The sequence below is a fragment of the Rhinolophus ferrumequinum genome, chromosome 24 (genome assembly GCF_004115265.2).
Source record: "Rhinolophus ferrumequinum isolate MPI-CBG mRhiFer1 chromosome 24, mRhiFer1_v1.p, whole genome shotgun sequence".
NCBI lineage: Eukaryota > Metazoa > Chordata > Mammalia > Chiroptera > Rhinolophidae > Rhinolophus > Rhinolophus ferrumequinum.
Genome location: NC_046307.1, coordinates 1,146,617 through 1,160,360, shown reverse-complemented (window position 1 = coordinate 1,160,360; position 13,744 = coordinate 1,146,617). Strand labels below are relative to the sequence as shown.

At 45.9% G+C, this 13,744-nt stretch overlaps 1 protein-coding gene across 3 annotated transcripts in view; it reads right to left on the bottom strand.

The window, feature by feature from the left end:
• Nucleotides 1-7,598: 7,598 nt before the first annotated feature.
• Nucleotides 7,599-13,744, bottom strand: part of ZNF496 (zinc finger protein 496) — a 39,987-nt gene continuing 33,841 nt past the window's right edge. Inside the window, exon 10 of one of the 3 annotated variants that reach the window (XM_033095769.1) lies at nt 7,599-12,995. In XM_033095769.1, the coding sequence (XP_032951660.1) occupies nt 12,246-12,995 (750 nt within the window). In that variant the 3' untranslated portion in view covers nt 7,599-12,245. The remainder of the gene's footprint in view (nt 12,996-13,744) is intronic. The other 2 variants (XM_033095771.1, XM_033095770.1) reach the window with 2 other exon arrangements.

The window sequence follows — 13,744 nt, the reverse complement described above, 5'->3', positions numbered from 1 at the left end:
GATGCAAGGCCTGTTTATACAAGCTTCCCAGCCCTGGGTCCCTGGCTCTGCCTGTAAGGATGCTTCTCTCCTCCTGCTGCAGGCCCAATACCTCTCACCTGGGACATTTATGCCCTGCTTTCAGGGGGACAGAGGAGGATCTGCATGCACTTTTTGCACCTGCTGCTTTCCAATAACTGTATTTAAAATAACCAAATACACTATTGTGGCATATCTTGGGACTACCTGCTCGGAGCCCCAACAACAGGGAAGATTTTATTCCAGAGGCCATTGCAACAGGAATACTGAAGGGCTGCTGCAGTGGGGCTCTGCTGTCGGGGTGAGAGATTGACTCAATTCTGAAAACAACAAGGAAAAGAAGAAATTTACAGCCACGGAGCAGGCTGGCGTTAATGGATGGAAAATGACTAAGTGGAAACATCAGGGTTAAGAGGGGTTCTAGCTAAACCAACCCAACAGGATTCTTGCTGAAGGCAGGCCAGGGTGATCAGACACCACCTGGGGAATGGTGGGACATGACGAACCCAAATCGATAGCAAATGTGATCAGATATCTTGAGGGTGGGGATTCTGGTCAAACTGACCTATCAGGATCCTTGCTAAAATTGGACAATGCAGAGATGAATGTGAAAGTCCAAAAAAAGTGCTCAGAAGAGTGTAAGTGGAGTTTGATTGAGGAGAGAATCTGTGTCACAATGCAAGATCGCTTAGATCAGTTCACTAGATGTATTTATTAAATGCCTGCTCAACCCAGGTGCCTCAGGCCCTGGTGATGCAAAAGTGTGTAACAGAAACTTGAAGCTATTAAAGAACAAAATTTAACTGAGAAATTTTTAAAGATTTTATGGGCTTTATTTAGGAATTCATGAATCGAGCAGCCTCCAGTCCAGCAGATAGAAAGGAGCTCCGGGGAGCTGTACAAAATAAAAGTGTTTTCTAGACAGAGGGAGCAGAAACAGAAAGTCAAAGTCATACCAGGCAAAGTGGGTGGGTATTGCAAGGTTGCTTTCTTCATGGGATAGAAGCAGTTTCTCATGCAGATACCTCACTAGTGCTGGGCAGGCCGTCCTGACGGGCTGGTCTAAGATTCCATTCCTGAGAGAGCTCAAACCGAAATCAAGTTGTCTCAGTTTGGTGACTGAGACTTGGCATAAGTGGCTCCATTTGGGGTCTGTTGTCCTGTCTTTCATGGAATTCAGTCATTACAGCATGGAGGCAAGCAGCAAGGATTCAAAAAGAATGTGGGACATTCTATCCTCAAACTCCAGCTTGTTTTGTTTCACGAATACAGCACTTCTGATTCTTCATTTATTCACAGAACACTTTTATAATATAGCCATTTTCTAATACCCTGCGTAACAAATAACACAAATCCGGACTTAGAAGAGGCTTTATTCAAAAGGATTATGGGAAGAGGTGGGGGATGGACTACTGCAATAGGAAGAATGCTCCCACCAGCATCTCGCTACAGGGAGCAGTGAATAAACGCTGGAAATAACCGGGTGTGGGTAAGTGGGGTGAAAGGGCAGCCCCAGCGGACAGCAGATCAGACAATGGTTTACCCTGAGGTTAGACCGTTCTCAGGACGGGCCTCTACTGGTTCAGCCTGACAGGGGTGGGGGTGGGGTGGGGGGTCCAAATTCCAGGGAAGGAAGAATTTTAACCAAACCTTGATTCACAAGTATTTTGTTCTGGTTGATCCGTGAGGGCAAGCATTTCAGCTAATCACACATGGGACAAAGCATGGCGATTTGGAATATCCATAGCTGGCCTTATTCTATGTAATGTTAACCTAAAAATGAAAGGCCAGAGTAAGAGGCAATGAGAATTTACTTGAGATCCAAAAGAATAGCTATTTGGGAAGCACTGATTCAGGCAGAAACCCAGTGTTCAAATTGGGAGGCGAAGGCCATGGGTATTTATGAGAAAGGGAAGGGAGACAGTTATATCAACAGAAGAAACAAATTTCTATAGGTGTAGATAAGCTAACATAGGGACACAAATTCTAAAGAGTGTCTTCAATTTTCAGTCCAGTTCTCATAATATCTGTTTCTTGTTATCCTTGCAAATGTTCTCTGGGACAAGTGTTGAATCAGGCCGAGTCCAAAGGTTATTTTACCCAGTTTGAACATTCCCAAGGTTTGAGGAGTAAGAGCTGCAAAGCATTTCCTCTGGGATGGCAGTTCTGACTCTATTTTAAAAGTGGCTCAGTTTATATTTTTACAGTAAACAAAGGGGGAGCCATATGTCTTCACAAATCATGTGAAGAAGGGGGTTCTTTGCTAGAAGCTGTTTCTAGAACACAAAGTGTGGCAGGATTCCTTTACCTCGCAGTCACAGGACTGCGGAAAGATTCAACATGCTCAACTAGTATACTTAATATTTTTCTTTCTAAAAATTTTAATCAAGGGGTGGCTGGATAGCTCAGTTGGTTAGAGCGCGAGCTCTTAACAACAAGGTTGCCGGTTCAATTCCCACATGGGATGGTGGGCTTCACCCCTGAAACTAAGATTGAAAAGGGTGACTGGACTTGGAGCTGAGCTGCACCCTCCACAACTAGATTGAAGGACAACTACTTGGAGCTGGTAGACCCTAGAGAAGTACACTGTTCCCCAATAAAAAAGTAAAACAAAAGTTTAAGCAAGTTATTTAAGGAAAGCTTCATATCACTAGTGCAAAAAGACAACTAGTATCATTTGCCATAAAAAAAAAATGCCTTAAAGAAAACAAAACAATGTTATTACAGTTCAGATGATGTCTGCCTAGAACTATGAGTGTATTTTTTCTAAATAATGAGAGATCACAAAGTATCAAAAGAGTGATGAAGATATCTTGTAATTACAGGGAGGTTTTCTCTGTGATATGATGAGAAGGATTAATGTTTTTAAAAAAGAATTTTCCCGTGTGTGATTGGAAGTTTTTAATGCTATGGCCATTTGCCAGATGAAAGTGTCTCATCTGTTCACAAACGTATTTGTTTCTCGTTCTGGGAATCCCAGGTGATATGGTGCTGGTGAAAATTTTTCACATCAATTTTTAAATAAAATTTATTATTTTAGAAGTTCTTAAAATTAATATATTTTAAATTAAAGCTTACATACAATAACATATTAGTTTCAGATGTAAAATATAGGGATTAGACATTTATGTAACTTACAAGGTGACCCACCCATAAGTCTAGTACCCACCTGGTACCATACATAGTTACTACAACATTATTGGCTATATTCCCTATGCTGCACTTTACATCCCCGTGACTATTTTGTAAATGCCAATTTATAGATCTTAATCCCTTCACCTTTCCCAGCCAGTCCCCCAACCTCCCTCCCATCTGGCAACCATCAGTTTGTTCTCTGTATCTATGAGTCTGTTTTTTGGTGGTTGTTTTTTCCATTTATTTTGTTTTTCAGATTCCATATGTAAGTGAAATCACTGGTTATTTGTCTCTCTCTGTCTAACTAATTTTACGTATCATAATTCCCTCTAGGTCCATCCATGTTCTTGCAAATGGTAAGATTTCATTCTTTTTTATGGCCAATTAATATTCCACTGTATATATGCACCACTTTTTCTTTATCCAATTGTCTATTGATGGGCACTTCAGTTGCTTCCATATCTTGCCTATTGTGAATAGTGCTGCAGAGAATATAGGGGTGTGCATGTCTTTTTGAATTATTGTTTTGGATTTCTTTAGATAAATATCCAGAAGTGGGATTACTGGGTCATAAGGTAATTCTACTTTTAATTTTTTGAGGGACATCCATACTGTTTTCCATACTGGCTGCACCAATTTACATGCCCACCAGCAGTGCACAAGGGTTCCCTTTTCTCCACATCCTCACCAACACTTATTGTTTGTTGATTTATTGATGATCATTTTTTTGACAGGTGTGAGGTGATATCACATTGTGGTTTTAATTTGCCTTTCCCTGATGATTAATAATATTGAGCATCTTTTTATATATCTGTTGGCCATTTGTATGTCCTCTTTGGAGAAATGTCTATTCAGGTCTTCTGCCTGTTTTTTAATCGGGTTGTTTTGGGGTTGTTTTGTTTTTGTTTTTATTTTTTTTTTGGTGTGAAATTGTATGAGCTCCTTATATTTTGGGGGTATTAATCCCTTACTGGATGTATCATTGGTAAATATCTTTGCCCATTCAAGAGGTTGTCTTTTCATTTTGTTGATGAATTGCTATACAAAACCTTTTTAGTTTGATGTAGTCCCATTTGTTTATTTTTTCTTTTGTTTCCCTTGCCTGAGAAGACATATCCAAAAAAATATTGCTGAAAGCAATTCAGAGACTTTACTGCCTATGTTTTCTCCTAGGAGTTTCATGGTTTTGGGTCTTACATTTAAGTCTTTTAATCCATTATGAGTTTATTTTTGCATATGGTATAAGAAAGTGATCTAGTTTCATTTTTTTGCATGTATCTATCCATTTGTCTCAACACCATTTATTGAATAGACTGTTTTTACCCCATTGTATTATATATTCTTGCCATCTTTGTCATAGATTAATTGACCATATAGGTGTGGGTTTATTTCTGGGCTCTCTATTCTGTTCCATTGATTGATGTGTCTGTTTTTATGCCAATACCATGCTGTTTTGATTACTGTTGCCTGGTAGTATAGATTGATATCAGGTAGCATGATATCTCCAACATTGTTTTTCTTCAAACATTGCTGTGGCTATTCCGGGTCTTTTGTGGTTCCATATAAATTTCAGGATTATTTTTTCTAGTTCTGTGAAAAATGCCATTGTTATTTTGATAGGGATTGCACTGAATCTGTAGATTGCTTTGGGTAGTGTGGACATTTTAACAATGTTAATTCTTCCTATCCATGAGCATGGTATATTCTTCCATTTATTTGTGCCTTCTTCAATTTCTTTCTTCAGCGTCTTCTAGTTTTCCAAGTACAGGTCTTTGACCTCCTTGGCTAAATTTATTTCTAGGGTTTTTTTGTTTGTTTGTTTGGTTTTTTAATGCAATTGTAAATGAGATTGTTTTCTTAATTGTTCTTTAATGAACAACAGCTCATTATTGGTATATAAAAATGCAACAAATTTCTGAATATTAATTTTGTATTCTTCTACTTTATTGAATTCACTTATTAGTTCTAATAGATTTTTAGTGGAATCTTTAGGGTTTTCTCTCTATAGTATCATGTCATCTGCAAATAATGACAGTTTTATTTCCTCCTTTCCTATTTGGATGCCTTTTATTTCTTTTTCTTGTCTAATTGCTGTGGCTAGGACTTCCAATACTATATTAAATAAAAGTGGTACAAGTGGACTTCCTTTTGTGTTCTTTCTGATCTTTAAAGAAAAAGCTTTCAGCTTTTCATTATTGAATATGATGTTAGCTGTGAGTGTGTCATATATGTCTTTATTAAGTTGAGATATATTCACTCTGTTCCCTCTTTGCTGAGAGTTTTTATCATAAATGGATGCTGTATCTTCTCAAGTGCTTTTCCTGCATCTGTTGATATAATCATATGATTCTTATATTTTATTTTGTTTACGTGGTGTATCATGTAAATTGATTTGTAAATATTGAACCAACCTTGCATCCCAGGAATGAATCCCACTTGATCATGGTGTATGATCTTTTTTAATGTATTGTTGAATCCAGTTTGCTAATATTTTGTTGAGGATTTTTGTATCTATGTTCATCAGGGATATTGCCTACATTTGTGTGTGTGTGTGTGTGTGTGTGTGTGTGTGTGTGTGTGTGTGTGTGTGGTGTCTTTGTCTGGTTTTGGTATCAGGGTAATGTGGCCTCGTAAAATAAGTTTGGGAGCCTTCCCTTCTCTTCCATTTTTGGGAATAGTTTGAGTAGAATAGGTATTCATTCTTCTTTGAATATTTAGTAGAATTCACCTAGAACAATTTTAGATATACCAAAAATAAAAAATAAATTGATAAGATAGTATAGAGATTTCCCATAAAACCCGTGTCCATTTTCTCCTATTATTATCATATTTAAGTGTGACACAATTATCATATTTAATTGTTAAAATTAATGAACTGATAAGGATACATTCTTATTAACTAAAGTCCTCACTTTATTTAGATTTGCTTAGTTTTCCCCTAATGTCCTTTTTCTGTCCCACAGGGCTACACAGGATCCCACATGACATTTAGTCATCAGTATGGACTCTGTCTTTTAGATATAGATGTATCTAAAACTCTCCATCCAGTTGTGCACCCTGTGAAAGAATTTATCTGCTGAGATGGCCTCCCCATGGTCAACCGAGAATCCAAGTTTTATGAATAATGAGAGCCTAGTGGCCATTTGCTGTGAGGCTCCTCACATACTCTGTTCACAGAAAAAAATCTCAGACTGAACTCTGGGCTTCCCTCACGCTTGCTGGCCCATTAGTTCATGCTGTCTGAGTCAACCACTGCAGCGAAGCCTGGCTTCCTCTTTCCAATCAGCCCCATCCAATCAGAACTGCATAATTTGGATACCTCATTTACATAAAACAGACTTAACTGGGAACCTGGGCAGGAGCTTTCCCAATAAAAGGTGGCCTCTCCTTTGTTTCAATGGAACACACTAGGTTGCTACCTGAATCTCCCAGGCTGCAGCTCCTTTTGCTCAAATAAATGCTTCTTTTTCTTTATTACAGTCTAAATTAATTTTGGCTTACACTGGCTCTCTTGTCGTTCTCCCATGGCCATCTCATCTACCTCACTAATTACAGAGACAAGTGTTTCCTCTGCTGCCTGAAGCCTTCTCTGTTCTCTAGATAAACACATCCAGCTGCACGTCCTCGTGACTCTCCTGAAACTCAGCAACCCCACACTGAATTATCCGTTCCTCCCCTGGGATTTCACCCATCTGTTCAAGTCAGAACCCAAAAGTCTTCTCCAACTTCCCTTCCACGTGTCTCAAATTTCTCGGCCACTCTGCACCTTTACTGCTGCCATGCAGCTCCCAGCTGGTATCTCAGCTGTCCTAGGCCAACATCTCCAGCTCACCTCCCCCAAATCTCCAGCACTGCCCCTGACCTTTGAGCCCACTGTTCCCTCCCTTGTGCCCCACTGCCCCTCCCCTGAGCCCCACTACCCTCCTCTGTATCCCACTGCTCTCCCCTGAACCTCACTGCAGCAGACTCATCTTTGAAAACACAAAGCTGGTCACGCCATGTTTCTGTCCAAAATGGACTCTCAAGGTAAATTGCAAGGTCTGGTGCCACTCTGGGCTTGCTCTCTTCTGTCCTTCCAGCTGTGGAAAGCCCTGTCCCCTCTTTATTCTGTTGCCTTTGTTTACCTACCCATCTCACTTTCAGAGTTACTCCTTATGGAAACCCCTCCTGGCCCCACAGACCAAGGGATGTCTCCCTGTTGTGGGGAGGAAGAAACTCCTTTCCCCCAAGGTTCTGTCAGCCAGACTAATAATCACATAGACATGAGACAGATCAGCGAGAGAAAATAACCAAATTTAATGTACACATATGTAGGGGACCCCACATAATGAGAGTCAGACACCCAATGTGCAGGAGAGGGTCAGAGACAGAAAGGGGGATTGAGGTACATAAGACACCCTGAGCTAGGGATGACGCTAGGTGCCTGGGGGGCTTCAGAGGATGATAAAAAGAGCAGATGCTCAATAACTAGAAGTTTGTCCTGCCCTACAGACAGGTCAAAAGAGGTCAGGTCCAACACTTTGTTATTATGGGCAAGGCTGGTAATTCAGGATCTTCTACACAGTTAAGTGGGGCAGAAGGTTCTTTTGAGCCCACGGGGTTGGTGGCCTCCAGCTCAAAATAATCCACATAGCACAGACGCACATCTTGGGGTGACTGGTTCTGAACCCCCCCCCAGTTAGATTCTCTCTGTATTCCTAATCTGTAGCACTTATCACAACAGTATTTAAAAATCATTAGTGAGCAGCAGCCTCTCAGCACACTATGAAATGCCCACACTGCCCAGACAAGCTGCCTCAGTTGGAATCTTGGATCGGCTGTGTGTCCCCAAGCAAATTCCTTAGCCACTCTGTGCCTGCTCTGTAAAATGAGGGTAATAATTGTGCCTACATTACAAAATGATGGTGAAGATTAGGTAAGCTGAAATGCCAAAGCTCTTCCAAGTTCTTTCGATTGACATGCAGCTGTTGCCCTGAGATGTAAACACCCAAGTTTCCTCCAGGCCATAGGAAGATTTCTGAGCCTCTTTTCTTGCTTCTGGGTTCATCTAACAAATGCAGGGGGCATGACAAGGTTCACATGAATGCTGGCAGGATGCACATGTCTGTCCCTGCTAGTGGCCTCTGAGCCAGGGCTGAGCTCACTTCTGAGGCTCAGAGTGGTGCTGTGATTCCGGGAAAGAGCTCAGGGACCTGAAGACAGTGCTGAAACCAGAATCATCAGTTATCTGTGCTGTGCCGCTTCCCTTCTGTAAAACAGATGGACAGACAGACAGAGGCTGGGAAGGGGCAAGTGATTAGAGAGCTGGATACCTACGCTGTCTGCAGTCAGTGCTTCCAGGACAAAAGGTGCACTAGGATCCACGATACCCTGAAACGGACCCACCATCACCACCGAGCTTCTGCTGCAGCCCTGTTGGCATAAACCGTCCCAAAAGCAATGCTTTGGGGTCCCAAAAAGAGCTGTCCATGTGAGGACAGGCCTTTAATGTCCACCTATCGGCACATGGCAGCCAAGCCAAGGCATCCTGTCCTTGGTAAGTCCCTGACCAGAGTGCCACCAAGCTGGCCAAGGAGAGGGATGAGCAGTAAGAGCAGCTCCTATGTGTTTCCAGGTAAAGCAAGTCCTCTTCCCAGTCTCCAGCGTCTTACTAAAAACGATGTTGTCTTTCCCAGTTTTATTCTGACTTCACCCTTGCTATCTAGAGCCTGAAGCTCAGCCAGGGCTGCAGTAGTCTTTAGCCACACCCTGCTGTCTTTGCTGGGGCACCCAGTTCTGCTTCTACAAACCGGGCTGAGTGCACATCTGGGCAGAATTTTGGCTTCTTGAGCACAGGTGATTAAAGTTGCTGGTGAAGGCTTCAGACAATGGCCACAGAATATCACCCTGACATCAGGCAAGCCATTTTAGAAAAATGGCCAAAAGGGAGACCAGGATAAATTTGGTGCAGCACCCCCTGTCCCTGTACAATTGCTGATGCAGTGTCAGCACGATTTCCACATGAGGTGATACTCTTTCCCGCTCCAGATCTTCTTCTGGGAAAACATTTAAAAATATCCAGGAATCTCACTCTGAAATCACCATCAGTGTACTGGGGGCAGGCCCCAGCCCTTCCGAGAGCACACACACACACACACACACACACACAGTTCCGAAGGGATTCAGCTTGATTCGGCTTACCTGCCATGTCTTCAGGGCAGGTGTCCCAGCCTCTTCACATTTTAACAAGATGTAGCAATGTAAGCATCCCCAAGTCCCCTACATTACACTGCAAGCATCTCCCGGGAGAGGAATGCCAGGACCGGTCTCCAAGTCAGGTGTGCACTTGCGCCTTCTCTTCATGTGTGCCACACAGTGACAGCAATGGCAAGGCACCTTCCCACCACTGGCCACATCACCCAGCTGGGGAGAGAGGTCAGGAGACAGAGGATACATGAGAATGGCCGAGGTTGTGTTCACCAGCCGTGGTGTGACCAGGAGTGCCAGCTACCCTTGGTGTTGGGAAGCTGTGATGTCCTCTCCTCAGGACAGGCGTCAGATTGGATGACCAGAACGATCTACCTGAGGCCTAAAGTGTCACAAGGTGACGTCTGATGCCCAGAAGGCTATTTTCAGCATCCACGCGCCTCATGCTCTCCTTGTTAGGCTACCTGACCTCTTCAGCTGTGCTACACACATTAACTAAAACAGTAAGTCTAACATGGATATTAATTCAGTGCGTTTCTGTGTACCTGAGTTAGTGGGAACAATACCAAGGAACCCAAGGAACACAGGGCAGATGTTTCTCAGATGTGGGGTCTCTACTTTCATGGCCTGGGGGAGGGAGCAAGTGGTCAGCTCCTGTGTCCTAAAACTTTCCCCAGTGCAGGTAACCCTACTGGCTTCTCATGTGGGACGGGATTTGAGCTACCGCACCCAGGAGAGCTTCTGACTCCAGTGACGAAGTGACCTTCCGGTTAGGTAGGCGCTTTGGTGTGCTGGGTGAGTGGGGGTCTCTCCACAGCATTTGTGGGGGGGACTCAAGACACATAGTCTCCTTGTGGGGTTCAGTTCCATTACACTGCCTTTGTGTCTTATTTAGGATCTGATTTCACAGGTAAGACACTGGTAAGTAGAGCAATGTTCCTCCTTTAGACCACATCTGAAGCCGGTGAGGGAACCTTCCCACTGCCGGGACCTTGGGCAACAGTGCAGAATGCAGAGTGCAGGAGGACGGGGTAAATGTGCACCTAGCTTCTACGTAGAATTTTCCCCTCCTTGGCCTTACAGATTCATATTTTCCCCTTCGTGACAGGTCAATATAAGAGGCAACATATTTACAAACGAAGAGCCCCAATATTTATTTCTTGTGCAGGGTATGACCAAATGGTTTTATTGCATTTACTGCTCCCGAGTGTATAGGTGTCTACAATGGCACAGTAATCAGAATTATAAAACCTTGTGGCTCTTCCACTGGGTTTGTGGCAGTGACGTATCAATGTGTCAATGACATCTTAAGGTGACAAGGAGCCTTGCTGCCTGCCAGTGGATGTAACATACAAATAACACCAAATGCCTACCTGGTGGCTTTGATCCAGCCACCACCACTCCACAGCCCGCATATTCTTGCGGTTGAGCCTGGCTGACATTGCCAGTCTTCCAGGAACAAAAAGACCATGGTTTTCATTGCTCGAGGTTTCACTGACAACTGTCACTCTCAGCCCAGAAATCCAGGTCACAAACTTCCAAGCTATCGTCAGGGGGACACCTGCCCTGGAAGCAGAGGCTTGGGTCTAAATGCTGCTTCCAGTGGAGTGGACAGCAAGCCAACTCGAGTTTGCTGACTCATCTGTAAACCGGGGATGAGGGCAGTGTCGCCAGGCTATCTGGGGCTGTGGGTTGAATTGTCTACCCCCCTCCCCCCCAAAATTCATGCTTACATCCTAACCCCAGTGCACCAGGATGTGACCTTCCTTGGAAATACGGTCACCGCAGATGTACTAGTTAAGATGGGGGCATACTGGAGTGGGGAGAAGGGTGATCCAATGACTGGTATCCTCTGAAAAGGGGAAATCTGGAGATAGACATGAGCACCGGGGCACACGTGAAGATGAAGGCAGAGCTGGGGTGATTCTTCTACAAGGAACACCACTGATGGCCAGCACCACCAGAAGCTGCAGGACAGGCGTGGAGCACACCTCCCCTCACAGGGACCCAGCCTGCCCTTGAACTTAGCCTTCCCACCTTAGTCCCAGCAATAAGACTCTGTTGTCCTAACCCACCCATTTTTAGTACTTTGTTAAGACAGCTCTAGCAAACGAACACAACCAGCATGCCAAGTGGATGGACACTCACAGCTCGACCTCACAGCTTGTTTGCGCTGCCCCAGACACAACAGAATGGGAAGGGGGACTTAAGTGCCTTTCAAATGATGACAACTCTACTTCCACCCCACAACCATTTACCGGGACCTTCATGATACAAAGAAACATTTGGGCAGGGTGTGCAACATACAGTTTAAAATGTGGGCATTGCCCTTGGCGAGCTCACAATCCCTAAGAAGCAGCCACTGTCACAAATAAAAGGGTGACACAAGGCCCCTTGGCAAGGAGCTGCAACCCTGAAAGGGTTGCCTAATAATTGTGGGTGTTCCTTGGGCCAGATAGTGACGGGGACTCGGACTTCTGATGACATAGCAGACAAGGTGTGCTTGGCTCTGCTCCCCACGTGCCCATCACCCCACCGCAGCTTCTTGCTGTCAGATGGGAAGTGCAATTACACTGGAACCCCAGGATGGGGGCGTGGGGATTCACACAGGGCAGGATGGAGTGTAGTGAGTCAGTGGCAAGGGGCAGACCCCAAGGGGGCCCCTCAGTGGGGGCGGCCCAGTCCCTCTGCCTGCTTGGGAAGCACTGGACGGGGTTCTCTCGGACCGGAAACACAGGGCAAGGCAAAGCTGGTGGTAACACGCCTCTCTCCCTGCTTTTTGGCACAGCAGAGACAGAAGAGATGCTTAGTTGGCCAGCATCTCATTTCTACCTGAGAGCAAAGGGCAGAAGGATGTGGTCTTTCCTGGGACAGGTGTGTCCTGGGGTGGTGGTGTCCGGGGCCACTCAGTAGGAGTTCAGCGCCTGCTTGGAGCGGCGCTTCATGTGGAGGCGCTGGTGGCGCAGGAGGTCGGAGTTGTGCGAGAAGCTTTTGACACAGTACCGGCACCGGAAGGGCCGCGCCTCGTCCTTCAGGTGCACGCTGCTGCGGTGCCGGGCCAGGTGTTCCGGTCGCTGGAACACCTTCCCGCAGTCACAGCACTGGACACTGAGCCGGGTCCGGCCCTCGGCCAGCAGCGCGTCAGGGTCAGGGACCCCACCTGCTGGCCCCGCCTCCGCCTGCTCACCACCTCCCAGCGGCAAGTGGACCCGCCTATGGCAGAGCAGGTGAGAGTTGAGGCGAAAGCTCTTCCCACACGCGCCGCACCGGAAAGGTTTCTGGGCCTCGTGGGCCTCCAGGTGCCCGTCCAGGTCCTCGCTGTCACTGAACAGCTCCCCACACACTGAGCACTCGTGCAGCTTCTCCTGCTCCCTGCGGCTGCGCAGGTGACGGATGAAGTTGACCCTCCAGCGGAAGACCTTCCCGCAGTTCGGACACACATAGGTCTTCCCGGAGGTCTGTACTTCACCGCCAACTGGTGCGCCGCTCTCCTGGGCAGCGGGGAGGCTGTGCTGCTTCTCCACCGGGCTCTGCGGCTCCTCTGTGCAGTAGGGGCCCAGCTGGGAGTCTTCGTCCCCAGAGCTGGACAAGACAATTTCAATGGTCACCTCCTCATCCAGGCCGTTCTGGGGGGTGGGTGCGTCACCTCCGGCTGCAGGAAAACGATACGCAGGTCAGTGGTGCCGCCCGGGCCTTACCCCACCCCTAGAACCCCTGCCCCCTCCAGGGAGATGCTCTTGGTGCAGAAAGCCACATCTTGCAAGGCTGCAGCCTAGGAGCAAACACTGTACACTGCCAACCCCCCTGGGTAGGGCTCTCCTGCCCCAACCCGCTCTGCCCTGCCCTTTTCGCCAAAAGCTCCAGCCCCAATCCTTTTCTTTTCTGGCCACTGAGACCCCTCCAAGCTCTAGGAATTTGTATTTATCTGTGTAATGTCTTGACCATGTGCACATCAGTTGTTCCCAGATATAACTGATGATATATTATTTGCCATGTTATACACATTGCGAACTTGGTGACACACAAAGGCTGAGGGTTGAAGTGGCAGTTGAGTCTTGCTGGGCCGTCTGTTGCCAACCCTATTCAATGGTCCTAGACCACCCAGGGTCATCTCTCCCTCAATGTCACAGCTGAGGCCTGCTAGTGGCCACCAATGGCAATAGGAAGAAGAGACGTCCTGGACTTGACAACCTGGGCTAACTTGATGGACCCCTAGTCTGTGGTGTTCAGAGGAGGTACCATGGGGAGCAGGTGGGTGTTCAGCCGGGAGCCTGTGAGGTCCTGCCCTGCAGCCTAGAGCCCATCACACGCTCCCCTAGAGCCTCTGTTCCTCACTTTTTGAAATGTGGGGCTCAGGTCTACACCAGGGGGCAGTGGTGCTACACCCTTCAAGACATTAGTAGGA